We start from the raw sequence: 21,283 nt of genomic DNA on the forward strand, positions 1-21,283 counted from the left end.
CCTAGATGTTGGCACAAGGCACAAGTGGTGTCTCTGTACGGCTCATCCAGTATAACCAGTGTGCCCTCTACTGGTCGAAATACAAAATGCAGGCGGCTGACATCCATGTGCCCATGTTGCCTTGGTCAAAAAGAAATAACACAACATAATTCATCTGTCCCCTTTATCATTTGCTGTTGCCGTATTAAAAACTGGTAGATTTGATTTTAACTCACGGCAGCCATGTAGCAGAGAAACAGGATTGATGTGGACCATGTGTTTCATGATTCGTGTGTAATTGCTTTACACTTGTTCCACCTCTTCTCTCCTGCTCTGCAGCTCTTGCACAACAAGCAATTTGCTGCTGAAATACATCTTCGGAGGAATTCACACAAAATCTCCCTTTTGGGGAATTTGACTCCTTGGCAATAGGAAAATAAAGATAAAAAATTGGCATCAAATTTTGCGCGTTACTTTTGACAGCCGCCAATTCATCCGTAAGGCAACCCACACCAACGTGTGCCCGCGGCGTAGTGTGCGTAAATGGATCATGCAAAGTGTGGGAAGGGGGCGACGGGAATCTCCTTGTGAGTTGACAGCTCCGCACACTGTGGCTGATGAATCACTCCGCCATTGTTCCCGAGTGCATTTGTTCAACGGTTTCGTGCAGTTTTTATTCCGCCGGCGCTGCTCCGTAACTGCGCCCCGGGTTAATTTGTTTTGAATTAAACCGAGGCAATTTTGACGCTATAAAAATGAGTGTTGGGTGCAGAACGTCTCGCGGAGCATATGTCTTCACAAAAGAGAGCTAGATCACACACACACACACACACGTGCTGACAGGCAGGGTGCTTGCTTGCAAATACATACGACCGATTTGTGTTCCTGGAGATCCTCAAGCTGTGAGCACAGATTTATAGTTTAAGTCTAAGCAGTTTTCGTCTTCTTTTTTTTTTTTGCCACGCTGTTTTAACAGCTCTGCAAAATAGATTGCTGAAGTCGATGGATGAGTTAAAAAAAAAGTATTCTATATTTTCTTTTAGCACGAGGTCTGTAAAGAATGGGTCGTTTTCTAATTCATCACGTTAAAGGTTCGGCCTGTAGGATTTAGTGACATCTAGTGGTGAAGCTGCACATTGCAACCAAACTGATTAACGCTCGGCTTTTTGCATTCTTTTTTGGTTTGTCCCTTCTGGGCTACTGTAGAAACATTACCGGACACTGTGGGGAAGTGGACGCTGTCCGGATGTCGTCATAAAGGGCTCTTTTTGCTCTAATCTTACTTTCTATGTGAATCATTTTAGAATATTTTACTTTGTTTGATTTTCACTCTTCTCTTCTGCAAAATGTTTCCTCTTACATTTCTGCCCCAATCTTGTCCAATGTTGCGTGATCTTCAAACTGGCTTTTGATTTTTCCCTTCAATTTTTTATTTTATTTTGAACTTGCAAGGCGCCTTGCAACTGTGTTTTGAAAGGAGCTATATGAATAAAGTTTGTGATGATTCGATATAAAAACACAAGATTCATAGTTTCAGATGAATTGGAACAGAAAACTGTTTGTACAGGAAATTGGGTAATATTGTGGTTGTTTTTGTAAATAATGAAGGTCATGCGGCCTGATGTCATGTTGAAACCGTTTGAGTGGAGGGAGTCATTTGTTTTTGGAGCTGTGAAGCAGTCTCCTTTGATAACTCCGCCGGGGAGTTATGAAAACCCAAAACCAAAGATCAAAGTATAGAGCATCGAAAAACACCGAATGGGCACAATGACTACCTTAAACACTTTTAATTATGCTTTTACACTTCTATACAAAAAATGTTTTCATGTTTTTTTTCTTCTGAAAACGACATCAGAATTCCCTTTTCTGTAAAAAAACAACTTCAAAGAAGTTCAGCTTTGTGGTTTATAGGCAGCGAGCTCAGCTGTATCCTCCAGTTTAGGGTCCTTTAAACATACTGTATGTCTTTCTGCGCACACACACACACACACACACACACACACACACACACACACACACACACACACACACACACACACACACACACACACACACACACACACACACACACACACACACACACACACACACACACACACACACACACACACACACACACACACACCACTTTTCACTTTCAGGCAAATTTTGCCATCTATATTCGAAGGTTCATCGTCATTGAGAGTCAATGTCATCTTTCTTTCCCTCCAGGTTGACTTTCCTATTCCTTTGCTTTGGGTGAATTTCCATTGACATCAATCCAAGGTCGTTCGAAAATATCCAATATTTATTATTAGTGTTATTAACTGCCCATTAATATCTTTGCATTCCTCCCTTTTCACCCCTTCTCTATATACATGCTGTTCCTTTACTTCCTATACCTGAAATGTATTGTCAAAACAGAGACAACACTGAATATATACATATATATATATATCTGTATATAAATCATTTGGTGTGCATAGATATTGATAAAGTGCAAATAGTATTGGGTTAAAAAAAAAGCTTAATAATGTGATTTCCCTGTTTGTTTGTGATCTGGTCCAGTCCTTGAAGCATGGAGAAGAAAATAAAAAGGAAAGTCAGTCACTGGTGTTTGTCTTTGTGTCGGTCCTGTTTACTGTACGTGATGTTCCAGTTTGCTCCTCTGTCACACATCTCGAAAGCAAAAATGAAGCGTCCACTGGAAGTTCTGTCTCTCCAAGCTGCTTGGTTGTAATTCCTCAGCCCGCCCTGGTGGGGGCGGCGTTTTTTCTTCTCCTGTCGCACTCTACTTCTCATCCACGACAAAGATTTCCTCGGGGATCTTCTCCTCCGAGTCGGAGCGGTCCGACAGCTTGTCCAGGTACTCCATGTCGTCAAAGCGCTCGGCGACGCACTGGGCCGTCAGACGGGCCTCGGGGTCGTGGTCCCAGCAGTCGTCTATGGAGGCGCACACCGTCTGGATGCCCTGCAGGGGGAGCAGTGGAGCACAGGCACGATCAGTCAATCACACTTGATTCTGGGCTGAAAAGTGTGTTTACGAGTTTTCATCAGTGGGTCTGTGGTTATGACAAGCAGTGACTGTGTAGCAGTGTGTCTCCTTTGAGTGAAAACAATAAAAGAGGGCTACATGATGACAGTATAATACTGCAGAATTATAGATCCCACTGTTCCTCATTGACTGATCACGTCTGAACTCTTTGTTATCATTGGTTTTGTTTAACAATTCAGGAGATTGAGTTTCTCAATAGAGAAATTACCCAAATAATTGACATGTACTGCTATACTATAGCAGTGATAATATTTATAGTGATATTAATGCTTGTTGTTATGTTTTTGCATGATATAATGCTTTTATAGGTTGTCCAATGGGCACAGCTTAGCTATTAATTCGTTTTTTTTATATGCGCTAGTACAAATTAATCAACACTGACATTTAACCACATCAGTGTTATGTCAGGGTTAGCTCATAGCTGCAGCTAGAAACTGTCAAATGCTGAAAAACAATTAAAAAAGCAGTAGAACATATTCAAGTTGCAATAAAAACCCCACATTTTTTTCCAAGATCAAACATGTAAGACACAAGAGCTTCGAGATCCTGAATAGTAATCAGCTGTTTTCAGACATGAACTCACGGAGCACGTCCCGAAAATTGTCCAGGACAACATTTGGGGACATTTGTATTTGTCAAATGCAAGCCCCTCCGAAATAAATCCGGAGAACGTCCGTGCATGTCTGAAAGCAGCTTCGTCCCACAGGAGATCATGAGGTGAAAACAAAGGAGTTGTCTTCCACAGCTCGAGCTGCTGCCTCTCACCGGGTGGTTGATCCAGCTGTCGGGGATCTCAGGTCGCCCTCGGTCTCGGAGGACGCTGTCCTTCATGCTCTCCACGCAGGGGTGCTCCCGCAGGTTCCCGAAGGGCGGCTCGTACTCTTTCACCTCTGCACACAAACACACAAAGGAGGAAGTCATCAAAGATGTTGACATCCGCAAGTGCTGGCTGATGCAGCCCCCCTTGAGCGGCCCGCGCCGCACACGTCGACAACACCTGTCAAAGGAGGCACTGTGGCACTCCAGATTTCTTTTTAAAAAAAACGCAGGTTGCAAACTGTAAATAGCACCGGAGCAGCAGCAGCACAAACAACTGCAGAATCCGAGGGGGGCCGAGAGGGAGATGTGCTGAAGAGATCAGCATCTATGGGCTTTTTAAGTATCTCACAATCACAGCTCCGGCTGCGCGTCGGTTCTCTCGCACAACAAAACCTTCCCGGGTGCCCGTCAAAGGCGAATCACTCCGAGTTTACTCAGGGCTAAACATCTCCGAGCAGTGACGTGGAGGATAGAGTCTGGGGGGGGGGGGGGGGGGGGGGAACAAATAAAACGGTGGGTCAAGAGTTTCCGAAAAGAAAACGTGTCCCCACATAATATACCCTTGAATAAAAAACAGCAAATAAAACTTTGAAGCGCGGAGGGCCCGCGTGTCTGAACACAAGGGGCAAGCTGAGATGAGGATAAAAGAACAGATGAGGCCCACGACTGCGTGGAGAATGGTGAGCGTAAATAATCAGCTCCGGTTTAATAATTAAAAAGGAGGTGCGGGAGTGAAATGCCAGTTTGGGAATCCCCCAGTTTTCCACAAATATCCTCTGACAAAGACAGAAACAAAAGAGGCTTTCAAACAGACACTGACAATAGAAATATCCTTTTTGTTTTTCATTTTAAAAACTTTTAAAAACCCAATAATCACTCTCATGTTGACTCATTCAGGATGATTCTATGATTTCCTCAATTAGAAATACAGATATATACTTCTACCGTACACAACTACTGCAGTTTCCAACCTTAGCCACATTCTTAAACCTGTCTGTCATTACATAAATGTATCATTTGTTTGTAGAAACAAAACTAACAAAGTCACCGCTTCTATCCAGTGTCAACGCAGTGAAATGTAAAGTACAGGCTGTTGGAGTAACCGCTTGTTACTGGTCCAGTGTAACTTGAGCATCACGTTATTATCTATTTTTATTGACATTTCATTGTCGTAGTACTGGTTTCGTTCGTTGCTTTTGGCTATGATCTCCTTTTCTAAGTGTGCAGGCATTAACCAAACCTCACGCTGGATCACGTTGTTTATAAGAGTGATGAATCAGACGACGGTTTCAGTTGGCCCCTTCAAAACATGGTGAAAAAAAGCTCACAGGAAGTTATGAAGCCTGCAGACAGGAAATGGAGACTTCTGGGACACAGGCTCATACAACAGCCGGCTCTCCTCAGGAGCTGAACCTTACTGCTTATTGTTTTTGTGTGTGTGTGTGTGCGTGTGTGTGTGTGCAAGCAAAGTTCCCCTGGTTTGGTTTGTGAAATCTCCAACGCAGCCCCGCCCCGACCATCAGTCGATATTAAAGAGAGAAGGATTCTTTCTTTTTTGTTTTGACAGGTCGTCTGAGAGAGAGAGAGAGAGAGAGAGAGAGAGAGAGAGAGAGAGAGAGAGAGAGAGAGAGAGAGAGAGAGAGAGAGAGAGAGAGAGAGAGAGAGAGAGAGAGAGAGAGAGAGAGAGGAACCGTGCGCTGGACTGCAAATCCACTCCGCCAACTGTTGGGCAAACATGTTTATCTCTCTTCATCCGCAAACAATGGGCTCAAAATATGTGAATCATAGTACCGAGCACTTTGCCGCGTAAACAGAAAATGTGTTTTTCGTGGACGGACGGCAGACTGCTCCGAAGAAGGAAAAGAGAGGGGTTTTTCCAGGCAAACCTTAAATTAAATTCTGCACCGGCAAAGAGCTTTTGAAAACACAACCCAGGGGCGAGAGAGGAATGCCGTGGTTTTCTGCGAAAGAGTCACACACTGCACATTGACAGGAGTTCTGCAAAACCATGTGACAAGTCCGGCAGGGTAACAATCACAGCTGATACCGCGTCTCCCCCGTCAGCCGCCATGTGGCGGCGGCGGTGTGTTTTATCCTTCATGTCTGTTTCTCACGCCACCTGTCAGGAATCTGCCGACAAGGGAAACTCTGGAGGGGGGGGGGGGGGGGGGGGGGGGGGACTTCTCAATGAATGTCATCCCTGCAAAAGTTCCGCGTTATACTTCCGTGACTGCGGCGTGGCGCCCCGTCCATGTCGACGCTTTTGTCAAATGAGTCTCAGCGAGGCGTGAATAACGGGAAGGAGGACAGAAACACATAAATGATGCAGGAAAACCGATCCAGACAGAGTTTGAACCCGCACTTGGAGATACAGTCGTAATGTGATCACAATAACATCGTCTGTTTCCCCAAGTCTGGGAGAGCAGCTTGACTTATCCGCTCCCAGCCGCCGCCGCCGCCGCTGCTTTTCATTAGGCTGCGGTGGCTGCGACACTTGTTTTGTGTTCCTCGCGGGCTGTTAAAGTCGTTCGGTGCAGATGCATACATGTGCCGAGCTTACTTTGGACATATGGCATTGACTTCCCCCTGCGGGCTTTACCCTGCCATTAGCTCTCGCTGATACACACACTCACCTTCTCCTGACCCCGTTCAACACGACCAAAGCCAATCAAGAGTGGCCCCCAAATGTGGACTATGGCAGACCCTGCACACACACTCCAGCCCATCGGGGCCCCCGGGTCCAGGAGGAGGTGATGGTCTGACATCTGGAGAGCAGCTGCCCTGAGCTCTCCTCCTCTCCCGTCTAGCCCGACCTCTCCCTCTAGGGACCGAAAGGTATTTCTCTGTCTGCAGCTCCACGCTGAAGCACCGACTCCGCTATTATCCCACTGCGTAGCCCCACCCGCCCGAGGGAAACGCCCTCGTGCTCTTTCCAAGCCCTAAATCTGGACCGGCTAAATTATACAGGAGAACAAGAGGCGGAGATAAAAAGAAAAAAAGGGCCTGGGCCTTGGATTCCAGCTTTTTCCGTCTCTCCAAGGTGTGTTGATCTCCCTGGTTTGCCCTCTCATTCGAGCTCTTCCCCCTTGTCTTCATAGTCCTGGAGGATAAAGAAAGCAAACGCGATGGCTCACGGCCGGCTGTCGACAGGCGGCTGTGATCCTCCCGCCTGGCAGATCTGGGAGCAGACGATGGCCCCAGGAACTGTGACAGAGCGGCGAGGTGGCGGCGAGCCACCGAGACCGCTGATCAGACATCTGCCCTCCACACACACACACACACACACACACACACACACACACACACACACACACACACACACACACACACACACACACACACACACACACACACACACACACACACACACACACACACACACACACACACACACACACACACACACACGATGCTCTGGGATGTGTCATGCTGTAATCGTGTGTTCTCAGAGAGTCACGAGTGACTCACCGACCTCCAGGGACGGCTCGGCAAAACAGGAGACATGCAGCGATGAAGCAGGAAACTTTTAAAGCATCGGCTCGACTCTCGCTGCACCGGTCTGCACACATTTTCCTTTTTTTATCTGCCAGTCGAGCAAAACCAATTGACCGCGTCTCATTTGTGCAGCTTTGCTCTTGGGCCTGTCGAGCTCGAATCTGTGCGTGGACAACATTTGAACCTGTCGGGGATGAGAAACACCTCCTCTGGTTTTTAAAGCCTAACCATCTCCAGATTTCCCCCCCTCCGCTCGCCTCGGAGGAGTTGCCAACTCAAGGAAAAAAGGGGACAGAGATATACAGAACACGAACTACCCCAGCGGCTTCTATCTTTAAGCGTCTATTCTGGTCCGGGGTCTGGGACGGGGACCCATCTGCTTCCCCTTTACCCAGTGAATCTACACGGGCCCGTCCTCCCAGTCCGCCTGCGCCGGCCATGAGTGACGCCCATGGACGGACTTGTCTGCAGCGCTTTGTGGTGCAGTGAGAGGGTAATGACCCGCCGCCTCACCTGCCTCAGGGGAGAAATGCAAGGAGAATGAGTCTGAGACTCTCAACTTTAGAGTGATAAAGAGTGTGTGTGCGAGGGCATTCCGAAAAACCTGGTCTTAACCGGGTCTGAAATGACGTTCGCTGTCATCTGCAGCGCTCCTGCTGGTCGAGATGAATACAAAGCGAGGGGCTGAAGGACCGAGTACGTGAACTCAGAGGTGAATAGAATGGACGGACGAGCACGAGTGGGATGAACAAATCCGGAATTCGAAAGGGATTTGGTTGAGTCCATCTCTAACCGACGCGTATCCCGGCTGCTCCGCTCTCGAGGGGACGTTCGCCGCAAAGACATCACACGAGGGGAGGCGTCCACAAAGTTAACTTCCCGCTAAGAGCGGTGTGTCTTGTGAGGGAGCTCTTTGCAAAAACAGGAAATAGGTCTGTTTTGCTTTCAAAAGGTGTCCCCACGGGGCACATGCCCTATGTTCTTACTGTTGGGATGGAAAAGCAGAGGGGATTGTGGGTCACATAGCCAGGTTTTATTTATTTAGGACTCTTGGGCAGCATAACTGTGCGATACATTTCAAGGAGGGATTGTGTGTGTGAGGGGGGGGGGGGCAAAACAGGAAAACGCCAAAGTAGAAGCGTTCATGCCCCGAACCCGGCCTTCAATCACCGCCCGACACAATGGAGACAGGAGAAGTCACCAGAGCAAACTGGGCCGCGGAGACACTAAGGGGAAGTGTTTGTGTTTTTTCACTTCGGAGTGACAAACACAAGCGTTGGATCAGCGTTCACTTGGTGAAGTGAACGCTGATCCTTCAGACGTCCGCAAGACGGATCACGTGTTTGGCACTTTTAAGGATTTGCTCCCACAGTGATTAATGGAACGTGGAGGACACACACACACACACACACACACACACACACACACACACACACACACACACACACACACACACACACACACACACACACACACACACACACACACACACACACACACACACACACACACACACACACACACACACACACACACACACACACACACACACACACCCTGTCACAGCGTCCAGTGAGGGAACTCAAGGTGCTCGTGTTCCTCAGAGGTCAAACGAGCTGCGGAGGCAATTTTTCCCTTTTCTTTTTACAGTACTTCCGAGGATCTCTACACGAGCTCCAGAGGGAGTTTCATTAATCAGCGCGACTATTGATTTCCTTTACTCCCAATGACCTGGACTAATCTCTAAATTACGGAGGAAAACCTGGTAATCCCTATTTCTCGACTGAAGGTCACAAGCGACGTTTGCCGTGTGGGGGGCAACACGGTTGTCTCGAGAAGAAACACAACTGTAAAAGAGCAACGAGGGGGTCGAGGTGAAATACTAATTAAAGGGACAGTTCCAACATTTTGGGAGAAATACGTGATTCTGTTGAACATTACAGAAGAAAAAAAATATGCCACTCCCCGTGTCTACCTGACACGTTTTTTTTCCCCGAGTGGTTACTTCATCTTACCTCCAATTGCTGTACACCTGGAAATGATCTCCCACAGCACGAGGGCCATGGAGTAAACATCGGCCTGCTTGAAGGACTCGATGTTTTCGAGGTTGATTCTCGACTCCAGCACCTCTGGGGCCATGTACCTGGCTGTGCCCACCTGGGAACAAAAGCAGAAAGGGGAGGCAGAGATATTCGTCACTGACGTCCTTGATAGTGTGACGGGAGTGCTAGGCCTTGAATTCCCGACCTCCGCAGGGGGGAGACGGGTTGTGCTAGCAAGGAGGCTAAAACCGTCTCTCAAAGCAACAGTGTGCAATTGTATTAATTTTCTGGCGGCATCTGGTGGTAAAGTTGCAAACCGCAACCAACTGAGCACCTGACAGGGGACACTTTATGCTGGCGCGCCGCTGATTCTATTTCCGGTTTCTGGCAGCGTCTGAAAATTCAACGCGAATGCGACGTGTCCTGGAACCGTTTTGTGCAACAACCGAATTCAACACCACGTAGCAAACATGGCGACTCACACGGAGGCCGGGTCCACCTCATGGAACTATATTTAACTCGTTCAGAGTTGACGTTGGTTCTTTTTTTCAGGTGATTATACATATATGAACGCATAGTTATGGACAATATATTCAATTTCTATGAATAAGTTCTCCTCAATATTACACACTGTAGCTTTAAGGCGTCAGGGAGTGAGGTTTACACAAACTGGAAATCTTAGCAGTAAGAGTTATTCATCTAGGACGGGTGGTCATTTAGTGCTACGGTAAGATGTCACATCACATTTAGGTGAACCGAAACATGTTTGATGTATTAAATAACTGGGCAAACAAAAGGACAACACGTTGATCGTCTTCACACAATTACCGCCGTGCGAAATGTGTTCACCGGCTCATCCTCCGAACGCATTAAGGGGCATTACAATGCATTAGGTGTGCTGTACAGCGAAAGGCTGAGGGCCTGTTTTTATAATGCGTCGTTTTCATAATGGAGTCTAATATGACTCTGGTCTATTACATCAGCATAATGAGTCCATTAAGAATCAATCAAGCCCGTTTGCCTTGCGACTGTAATAAAACGGCAACCTAGGAGGAGTTACCGCTCGGTTCCTATCCTCGGGTCCATCTGGGAATAAGATATAGAGGATGACAAATATTCAGAGCCGCTGTCCCCGAGTGATGAGGGTCAGAAATGAAAAGTTTGACCGATCGTATGGCTCATTTCAGGTCGAATAAATACCTTCAAAGAAATACATATGGTAGGGCTTGGAATGGCCCGTTGCTGGGTAAAAAACAAATGTTTTAGAATCAGAAAGCCTCACCTGCCCGCTGTTGGCAAGCTCATCCACCGACAGATTGCTGTCCAGCCGCAGCGCGAGGCCAAAGTCGCACAGGCAGCAGGTCAGGTCGCTTTTCACCAGTATGTTGGAGCTCTTAATGTCCCGGTGAGCGATGGCCACCTTGTAGCGGCCGCAGGCGGTGTGGTCACTGTGGAGGTGAGCCACTCCGCGCGACAGCGAGCTGCCGAGCAGCCACAGGTCCTGCCAGTTGATGACGTGATGGATCAGGTACTCCTGAAGGTTCCCTCTGGGCTGGTAGGCGGTGATCAGCCAGTACTGTCTCTGCACCTTCCGCTCCTCCGCTGTCAGGAAGTGGAGCACATTCTCGTGCCGCAGGTCCGCGTCGGAGAAGATGTCCTTCTCATTTTTCCAGGAGGCGTACTCCTCGTATTGGAAAATCTTGATGGCCACCGTCTCGAAGCCCTGCTCCTCGCTCACCGACGAGCCCTGCTTCAGTTTGGCTTTGTAGACCTCTGCGAAGCGCCCTTTCCCGACTTGCACATCCAGCTCGATGGGCAGCAGCTCCGTGTTGTGGTTGAGGTTGTTCGCCAGCGTGGAGCTGCTGTCGGAGCCTTCGTCGTCGATCATGATGGCATGGGCGTCGCTGAAGTCCAGCGGAAGACCCTTCTTGCGCCGGGAGCTGGCCTGCCGCTGGCGGTACACCCGATAGCAGTAGAAGGAAGTGATGACGAGGACGGCCATGACCAGCAGGGGCACCAGGCTCACCAAGATGACCGCCACCACCTGCGAATCCATGTCTGAGGGAGCAAAAGTCAAAAGGCCGAGATGATGAGGTGCATATACTTTATCTTTGAGCTATGATTGATATTCGACATCCCGGGAAGATCAATCGGCGACTGCGCAGTTCTCTTCAGCCATGCAGAGCATTTTAGCATCTTTTAGCGCACTGTTTTGGTTTACTGACCACTCTGTTTACATCTCAACACTCTCATCAACCATGTTTTTTAAATGTGCCAGGTTGCTGTTTTCAGTACAAACTCTTTACCCACTCTAACCAAATATAACCTGTCTGCTCAGACACACACAAGTGGCCCATTTTGCCTTTTTCAAGTTGGTGTAGACCAAAACAGAACCAAAAGGACAGGGAATATTTGCCTTATTATGGAGAGGTTAGCTATAAATAAGGCGATGTTGGTGTCTACCCTGCCCACAAGTGGCCGAAAACAATTAACCTAAAGTCGAAAAAGTCGACAAAATAATCGTACTCCCGGATCCATTTAGGAGTTTGCCCACAATTTATGGACCTGTAAACATATAAAATGTATGACACACATTGGGAACAGCCGAGGAAAATGGAAAGCGGAGCATCTACAATGTGAACTGGGCAAACTGAAGTTGATGAAGGTCATCTGCTATGATCAAAAGTTCCAGAACAGCAACTTCAAGAGGATTATACAGTCAACCACATATATTTTTTCTTTACACCCGTTTGGAATGATCGATTAGACACCTTGTCTGCCACAACATAAAGAGATAAAACTCAAACTCGATTGTATCTGGTCCGGAATAAAGTCGTTTTCTCAGCGCAGCAGGGGAACCCGACCCTCCCATGTGGAATGTCCATAAGCAATCGGAAAGCTAAAGTTAGCGTCCGGGCCACAAATGCAAACAGCTCCAAGCCCTGACCCAGCCGACCACATATTGTGTCTCTTTATAGCTTACGTCTGATTCTTGTAATTAAGGAGGCGGTGCGCCTCGCCGCCGCGCCGCTTTTGGCAAATAGTGAAAGTTTTATCCTTGCGCTGTGTTTACAGTCCCGTATTTGAAGCTGCAGTCATAAAGACAGAGGACCTATAAACGGAAAAGGGACCAGACGCGATACACTGAATGAGAATTCTAAAATTACCACAGAACCTTAATTGTACAATTAGTTGAAGATTTTCTTTGGCAAAATGTGAGATGGCAATAGATTTGCATAAGGACCCAGGCAGGTGAATGAGAACGGACTTGAGAGGCAGGCGTTTCGCCCAGTCAAGCCCTCCCGGTTGTCTCTGGCTTTTTTTCTTTTTTCAAACAGGAAACCACATGTCTGACATCCTCAACATGGCCCCAGCCAGTGTGTTTTGATTTGGGCGAAGTGAGCAGCTTCTCCTCACAACAAACCTGTCAGCGTGCCTCCTCCCAGACAACTCTCCCAGACGGCTCTGGGCCCGAGCCTCACTTATATAATGTTACATTTGAGGGAATCGGGATCTTGTGGCCTGCAGCTTAAAAGCCCTCAATTAAAGGTTTTTTTTTCTTTCTTAAATTGAGGGTTTTTGCTCTGATGTCAATTCTTTAAAGGAATAGTTTGACATTTTGAGAAACTGCGCATATTCGCTGTCTTGCCAAGAGAGTTAGGTGCGCACATAGTTAATCTTCAAACCTTTGAATTAGCTTTGTGATTTATCTCCTTTTTTTTTTTTTGCAGCTGTGTGTTATTCAGTGTGGGAAACATAACACCTCAGGTGAAAAAACCCACATCGTAGGCAAACTGGAACATTGTTCGCCAGCGAGTCACCAGATTTACGGCGTGTGCTTCCTTGTACATGTCGTTTCTGCCGGAGCAGGAGCGCGGCCCCATGTTAGTCACCGTGCCGTTACACAAAGTGCTCAGACATTCCCGACACTGAGCGAATGGATTTCCATGACGTGGTTTTTTCTTTTTTTCTTCCCCCCGCCGCGCAGATGCTTTCAATTTGGGCTCTCCGCGCAGAGCCAGGTCTCGGGGAAATGTACCTCCGTGTTATTATTGCCTGGATGCTGTAGTCAAAATACATCTGATTCCAGGGCCCCGTGTTGCAACTGGAGTCCCGCGAGGCGACGTCTCCCCGGCCCGTTCGCAATAATTCGCGTATCTGGAGAGCATTAAAGTGCACGCGTGTTCGCGCTCACGCGTGACGCCTCACATGACAAGCGGAGAGAGTTACTGGCCCAATAGCGCCAGGTCGACCGCGACTGTGACGTCACGGTGTTTTGCTGTACACATGTAGAGTACCACTTCCTTACATGTTAACTGCAGTGTTCCGGCACCGCGCGTCTGCAAAATGAGAAGCAGCGATGAGAAACTTATGTAATTTTGCCCAACTTAAAGCTGCACCAATCAAATGTCAGTCTGCTGCATGTTCATGGCCAAGAGTATAATCCGTACACACACACAAAAAAGAAACCAGACAGTGAAGAGCGGCTGCTTCAACTCACAGGAGTTGAAGACGATGTGCTCGTTGCACTCGTCCTCCGAGCAGGAGCAGATGAAGAACTCGGAGCCCATGCCCTGTCGCTCCTTCATCTCGCACTTGCTGTTGTTGTAATCCTCCAGCACCAGGCCGTACAGCTTGTGAGCCGGGTTGTGGCACACTGTGTCGAAGGTGACGTTGTCGTCCTTCCTCCTCCTGCAGGCGGAGAAAAGAGCTCACGGTGAAAAAACACGCGGTTAAGTCTGATTTGTTGTCTTTGGTTTGGACTGCGTGATGAAAAAGACGGACAAACATTACAGCGCGGCAACGGGATCCACTTTTCAGAACTGTGACAAGATAATGGCGGCAGGTCTGCAGTGAAGTTCTCCGTCGCGCGGTGACCAAGCGGTGACGTGTGAAGGCCAGATTTGTCGGCAGCGTCAGCATTATGTAAACGACTGCGACACAGAGGTCACACTAACAACCAGCGAGATTTCGAAACACCAATAACAAGGGGGAAAAAAAAAGAAAACACTGAACATGCACAAACATACATATTTAAATTTTGCCTCGCCGGCGTGAGAGACATTTTTAATAGGTTGCCGCTGACCGCGTGCCATTAGCCTTCTGCTAACCTCAGCGCCTCACATGCCCACAACAATCGCTAATATAATTAGAAGCAGCAGCGCCGGCCGCCTTGAGCCTTTAATACCGACAGGAATCTGCGTCCTGCTGCTTTCTCACATTGGGAGTCAGACCCGAGGCGGGTGGGGGGTGAGGCGCTCATGTGCCGCCGTAATTCGGCCAACTCACTTGTCTCTGGCTGACAGAGCGCTCCAGAGGAAGAGGTCGCTTCAGCCAAGACGTTCTAGGGCTCGGGGAAAGAAGCGACGCCTGAGCCGAAGAACAAAAGATCTACATGTGAACCTAACAGTCTTTACACCACCAAACCCACTCGTTAATTCGCGGCCGACGCCGCTGCTGAGGTTTTGGCCACAGCGGACACTTACCAAATGCTGACGCACACGTCGTCGTCGTTGGGGCAGATTGACGTGATGTCGCACTCCACCTTGCACCGGCCTTTGCCCGTGCAGCTGGTCGCCCGCACGTCGCAGAACTTGCACAGCCTCCTCACCTTGATGATGATGCCCTCTGAAGAAAGAGACGGAATTTGAGATGGGGGGGGGGGGGGACATGGTGAGGTCGGGCGGTGGGGATTCAAAACAGTTCAGTCTAATCTGTAAATTGTTTAGGCAGCATTTGACACTAACATATCAAACAAACCCTTGATGGGTAACGGACATAATAGATCATATACACATCAAATTCATAAAGCAGGGGTCCTTGGACTGAGCGAACAGATTTGCTCCGTGTGAAGTTGGGAACAATGAGAGCGGCGCAGCGGCCGCATCCACCTCCGTTGGTCTTGTTCAGACTTGACTTTGCCGGGCAGGCGAGCCCCATATCAGTGAGACATACGGGACTGTGTGATGAGTGCCTGCGGGTTGGATAATCGTCGGAGGAGACAACTGCCAGACAAGGCAGCGACAACAAACAAAAGGAAACACGGATGCATCTGCTCGCCGAGATGCCTCTAACTTGTCAAGACGATGAGTCGGCTCCCCCGTCTCCGAAAGGTGCCGCGCCGGCGCCGCTCGTGAATGGCAAAAAAAGAAAAGAAGAAAGAGAAAAAAGGGAAGACGGTGGGATGTATCAGTGTCTACGAATGTTCGGACGGAGACAAAAAAAGTATGTGTGTGTGTGTTGGTGAGTAATTGTGTTTCTACAGAAATTCCTCCGAAGGCAGATTTGCCGATAGTCTCTGCAGTGATAAAAATCAGCCAGGCTGTAGAGAGGAGAGACTGAGCGACCTCTCTACAGACAATCCCACATGGTGTGTTGTAGTGGTATGATGATGATGATGATGATGATGATGATGATGATGATGATGATGTGTACCTGGGCCACTTCTGAGTAAACAGAAAGGGAGAGGTTTGAAAAGAATTCCAGCAGGTGAGACCTGAGGCACTGAACTCCACTCGTGCAGCTCTATCGCGTTCACGTGGACGACTAGGAACTGAAGAACCCGCCGACTGATGACAAAAACAGAGGGAGGGAACGAGCACGTGACCGTAGCGCTACTGTAAAACCGCTTAACCGAAACAGGAAGTCGAACCTGTTACTCCCATCAGAACATGTGACTCGAGACCAAAACCGAGAAATGGAGCGGGTGTTCATTTTCTCCCGACGTACGTTCCTCCTGCAAAAAGAAACACACACACACACACACACACACGATGAAATGATGTGTGTGAAGTGGCCGGCGGATGTCTGAGACGTCAGGACTTTGTTCAGACACAGCGAGCGAAAAAATGTGTCAGGGGGAAGTGCAAGTGAATTCCAGACAGTGTCGGCAGACAGTGAGGACGTCTGTTCCGTATCTGTTTGCCCCTGAATTCACACTGACCTGTGTGTGTGTGTGTGTGTGTGTGTGTGTGTGTGTGTGTGTGTGTGTGTGTGTGTGTTTGTTTGCACGCTGCTAACCTCACACAAAAAGCCTACTGTGTCATTTCGCCCCCACTCCGTAGGGCGGGGCCACACTTTCTGCTTACAGCAACACAAATATACTGTACAACCTGCAGCGCGGAAGAGCTGCAGATCTGGAGCACGACACGTTGACGGCCTCCCGGTTCCCGCCGCCTCTCCGGGGTGAGCTACTACTCCAGAACAAAAACTTGACAGCACGTTGCCGGCGAACAGCATCGCTCTCTAAGCCCCGTCTAAAACTGAGCATGGGAGGATATGGTGGCCCGGAAGTGCAAATCAAGAAACTGGGAAAAACACAACTGCATAACACAAATCACATGGGCAAATAATAAGTAACGGCAAATTCAAAAGGAAGACACAACGGCAAGTAGGAAAAATGGCAAAGCAGAAAACACCAAAACACACGGGCAAATCTAAAAAGACATTGACTCGTTGTGTTTTTGGATCTGTCGTTCCTCTTACTTGTTGTTGTGTTTTTGGATCTGTCGTTCCTCTTACTTGGAGTTGTGTTTTTTGATTTGCTGTCCCGTTGTGATTTTGTCATCATGTCTACTTTTTGATTTTGTCGCTGCGTGTGTTTCGTGATAGGCCGCTGTCTGTTTTGGATTTGCCGTTGCAGGTTTTTTTCTTCAGATTTTTTCGGTTGTGTCTTGTGAGCCTACACTAATCGAGTGAGTGATTCTAAAAATGTGACTCTGAAGTGAATCAGCTCCTGAGTGGATATGTAGTAAAGTGGCTGGTGGTGGGAAGGTGTCAGATCTTGACTAATTACACCATCAGAAAAACTCCTCTGAAAGGGGGGGGGGGGGGGGGGGTGAGGAGGGGATGAATGGGAGTAATTGTCACCCAGGGCAACATCTAATTGCAGAGAAGAAGAAGAGGAGGAGGAGGAGGAAGAGAGGATTAGCAGCAGCCAAAGCCACTTGGTGCCGTTGGGACTGAGCCCGAGACAGATGAGGGTAAGAACTTCAGTGTGTCTTCCTCAGAGGAAGCTGCTGGAACCTGTGAGCACTTCAAAGATGGAGGAGGAGGAGGAGGAGGAAGAGGGCTTCAAGAGGCGAACAGGTGATATCCGCAAGACAAGGCTGAGGGCGCAAGACAAGGCTGAGGGCGCAGCAACGTGCGCACTTGGGCGGATTCTGTTGGTTTATATTAAATCAAATTCAGTCACGTTACTGTTTCACCACCACCACCATTAAAAGCATTGACACAGAACGGCGCGATGACTTCAGCCGCTGTGCGCGGGGGAGGCACGTCTGCGCCTGCGCCTGCGTCTCTCCCCCTCGCGTCGCGCGCGGCGACGCGTCCACGAGTGTGTTTTTTTTTCTCCCCCTGGCCAACGTCGGGGTTCCCCTCGGACCCTGACGAGCTCCACTCACCCGTCTGCTGCAGCAGGACGCTGCCGAGGAGGATCGTTCCGCACCAGAAGGCGGAAAAGCGAAGCAGCTCCATGGGATCACGGCGCGTCCACTTCCCCCTTCTTTCTCATGAACTGGCCGAAGGAAGGAACTCCTCGGCGGCGCGTAAAAGTGACCCGGCGCGTCGCGGGACCTTCTTCTTCTTCTTCTTCTTCTTCTTCTTCCTCTTCCTCGGGTCCGTGAAGTTTCGCCCACTCGATCCAAAAGAAAAGAGAAGCAGCCCCGGGCGCGCTCAGCAGGCAGGACTTGGCCCCGTGTGACTCACACACTGGATGTGTGCGCTCTTCACCAAGCAGGAACTCTTTTTCTGAGGGGTTGGACACATTTTCACCCTCCTCCTCCTCCTCCTCCTCCTCCTCGCCTCCTTCCTTCCTTCCTTCCCTCTTCTCTTTTCTTTCTTCTTCGTCTACTTCTGCGCCTTGCACCGTGTCATTAGGAGGCTGAGAGTCGGCCGACTTGAAGGGACACGCCCGGAAATAGCTTCACCTGTAGAGGCTGCAAGTCGGCGCAGAACAAGTGTAGTCACACGCCTCTCGGGTCTTGTTGCTCAGAGAAAAGCCCCACTCGTCATTACCAAAGAGTACGAGGGCCAGTCATAAGAAGAAGAACGAATGAGGGGGGGAAGAGATATCTCTTTTTCTTTCGAGAATAAAGTCGAACATTGTGACCCGGAAGCACTCTTCCGCAGCACCAAACAACCGGATGTTGACGTTTTGCTAGTAAAAGGGCAAGTCATTAGAAGAAGAAAAAAAATGAGGGGGACGATTTTTAAAAAAAGAAAAAAAAAAATTACATTTTGAGAATAAAGTCAAAATGTCGAGAATAAGGTTGAAATACTACGTCCTAAAAATACTAAAATTGTGACCCGGAAGCACTTTTCAGCAGCACCACTGCTAGCCAGTTTGCTAAGCTAACGCTAGCCGCTAACCAAGTTGTAGATGTGCGGTATTTTTTATCCACAGGCTGATTCTGGAAGAAACGATGCGCTGACAACGGGCGTTTGCACATGAACGTCAGCGTGTGTACGGAAGAGTTTTCAGGCCAGGCGTGAGGGGAAAAAATGAGGGGGAAGATTTGTATTTTTTTTAAAACATTTCGACAATAAAGCCCAAATGTCGAGAATAAAGTCGAAATGTCGAGATTGAAGTCCAAATATTGTGGAGCCAGTTCAGCTGTCACACATCCATGTTAACTAACGTTAGCAAAGCTACGCTACCTTCGCTAACTGCAACCCTCTCAAAAATTTAATTAACGGCCATTTGCAGTTGAACATTAATGTGTCAGGACACACATACGAAAGAGTATTAATAAGAAGGAGAAAAATGAGGAGGAAGATTATTTTTTTTTACATTTCGAGAATAAAGTCGAACTGTCGTGAATAAAGTTGAAATACTACTTTTGAAAAATCATTTCGACTTTATTGTGGAAATGTTAAATAAATAAGTAAAATCTTCCCCCTCATTTTTCCTTCTTCTTATGCCTGGCACTAATACTCTTCCGTACATAATCACTTTTTATCACATAAAAATAAACTCCACTAAAGGACCTCCCTCTGCTACATGTTTTCCTGGAGAGGTTCCAGGCCTCACAGTTAATCCCTCGGACAGGAGTAATGGCCGAGGGGGCATCCTCTTCATATCTCAAAGTGTTGGGTTTTTTATTGAAGACACACAGAGGTCAAGTCCACTAGTGACACCCATAAATTTGCAGCAACTATTGCCCGGGGGCGTTCGCAAGACATGTGGGGGGTTTTTTTTTGCTCCGCATACTCGAGCCGTGATGTCAGGTTTCAGTCCTCCGTCCTGACCCCTGTGACCTCACAGCTCGCGCTCACATCTCTCCGCACAGGATGTCGACTCCTCACTACGCCCGAGACCCGCTCCGCTTTACCAACAGCTGGGCCTGTCTTCCTGTAGGTGCAGCGTAGTGGAGAAAAAAAACACGCTCTTCATATCTACAGAACTTGCCTGAGAAACTTCACGTTTTTAAGTCGTCTCGAGTATCACAGTGATCCGGTGATACGTGCGTGTACATTGGTGGGTACATTCCGGACAGGAACTGACAGTGGTTAATTCGGCATACGTTTAATGGTGCATATTTGAACATTTTTAAACAAATACAGGCTCAGATGTCTAAAATACTCGACTGTGAAAGGCTCTGGTCTACATGTTTTACTGACCTTATTACACTCCTGGCTCTGGGTGGGTGTGGACGGCTGGGTGTGTGTGTGTGTGTGTTTGTTCAAGTCTGTGTGCCAGGCAGCCATTCAAGCGCTGCAAGACGGGGTCCAAGCCACAAGGTGGAGGCCAGACAACGCTGTGGGCCCAGAACAGCCGTTCTCCGTTGACCTCAGCGCATGTGGGGTCACGACATCCTGCTCGCTGACCACAACACCCAAACAGAACTCTTTTATAACTTCACTCTATCTGCCTCAGGTCCAGCGGGAGAACACGCGGCGCTGCAGTGTGTGTGCAGACAGGCTTATTTAAACATGGTCTTTTTTTAAAGCTCTCTTTCGCTGGCACTTTTAGCTTCCCCCCTCTCCCTCCGCCCTCACAGGTTTCTCTCGGTTGTTCCTCCGCCTTTGAGCCCAATTTTTCCCCCCTTCCTCCTCCTCCTCATTGCACAAACACAGATAAACAAGTACCAGGCAAACATCCTGAGTGGTATTAATGCTCGAGAGCAGGTGCCCGACGTCGCTGTAAACTGCTTTGGTCGAGTGCAAAGGCAAACAGAGAGAAAAAACCTGAGGACAAATCTATGGACGCACACCTTGAGATAACACCGACGGCAAACAAGCGCCGCATGCGGCACATTACAAAGGCGTTTCGGAGTCGTCGGCCCCTCGGCTCTTTTCTCCGGGTCCCTATGAGGGGAAACAAAAGTGGTAACACGATGTGTGGCGTCTCTCCCACTCAAAGGATTATATGGCACATAGGGCATGCACATTTTTTTTATTTTTTATACGATGGCGGAACGCCACAAGAGGAGGCGGCGCACAGGAATATTGAATCATCACTTAATCCTAAACTCAGTCACGGCAAAGTCTCGCAAAAGTTAGAAAAGTTGCTGAATTTGCTGTTTGAATTCATGGCACTTCAGAAAGACACCCGGGCGTCTGGGGAAAGGTCAGCTCGGAGAGCCCTTGAAGTCATTTCCTCCCGGCTCTTAAGTTGATTTAAAAGAAGTTGCGTGAACATTCCTTTCATGACATTTTGGATTTTTTTCAGTTCGTGTTCTTGGTATTTAAAAATTAGACATGGTATCATGTTTCACAAGAGATGCCTCCCCCCTCCTGCAGGTGACTGTGTATTACGATTTACAAGAGCGAAGCGAAAACTGGCTTAACCAGAATGAGCTCAAACCTCTGACTGGGAAATTGGTGAAAATGTCAAAACGCCCTATTTCACAGAAAGTCATTTCGAAAGTGGGATTCCTGGATGCAACCCCTTTGTCTGGATCTGATCCCAAAG

General features: G+C 48.3%; 1 protein-coding gene across 1 annotated transcript; it reads right to left on the reverse strand.

The window, feature by feature from the left end:
* Window positions 1–1,751: 1,751 nt before the first annotated feature.
* LOC118292064 (TGF-beta receptor type-2-like) lies at window positions 1,752–18,158 on the reverse strand. The gene is made up of 7 exons (XM_035620720.2): window positions 17,772–18,158; window positions 14,856–14,997; window positions 13,871–14,061; window positions 10,652–11,427; window positions 9,343–9,484; window positions 3,779–3,903; window positions 1,752–2,929 (listed from the first exon to the last, which is right to left on the reverse strand). Exons 1-7 carry the CDS (start codon window positions 17,842–17,844, stop codon window positions 2,750–2,752), a joined length of 1,629 nt encoding a protein of 542 aa, XP_035476613.2. The 5' UTR covers window positions 17,845–18,158; the 3' UTR covers window positions 1,752–2,749.
* Window positions 18,159–21,283: the final 3,125 nt, after the last annotated feature.

Source organism: Scophthalmus maximus, chromosome 22 (genome assembly GCF_022379125.1).
Source record: "Scophthalmus maximus strain ysfricsl-2021 chromosome 22, ASM2237912v1, whole genome shotgun sequence".
Lineage (NCBI taxonomy): Eukaryota > Metazoa > Chordata > Actinopteri > Pleuronectiformes > Scophthalmidae > Scophthalmus > Scophthalmus maximus.

What these genes read in the sequence shown, in the direction of transcription:
- LOC118292064 (XM_035620720.2), bottom strand. Translation starts at nt 17,844, where the DNA reads ATGGAGCTGCTTCGCTTTTCCGCCTTCTGGTGCGGAACGATCCTCCTC. An exon ending in CGTCCTGCTGCAGCAGACGG is followed by an intron (nt 14,998 to 17,771) that starts GTGAGTGGAGCT and finishes CTCTTTCTTCAG; the next exon opens with AGGGCATCATCATCAAGGTG. An exon ending in ACAGCTGGATCAACCACCCG is followed by an intron (nt 2,930 to 3,778) that starts GTGAGAGGCAGC and finishes CTCCCCCTGCAG; the next exon opens with GGCATCCAGACGGTGTGCGC.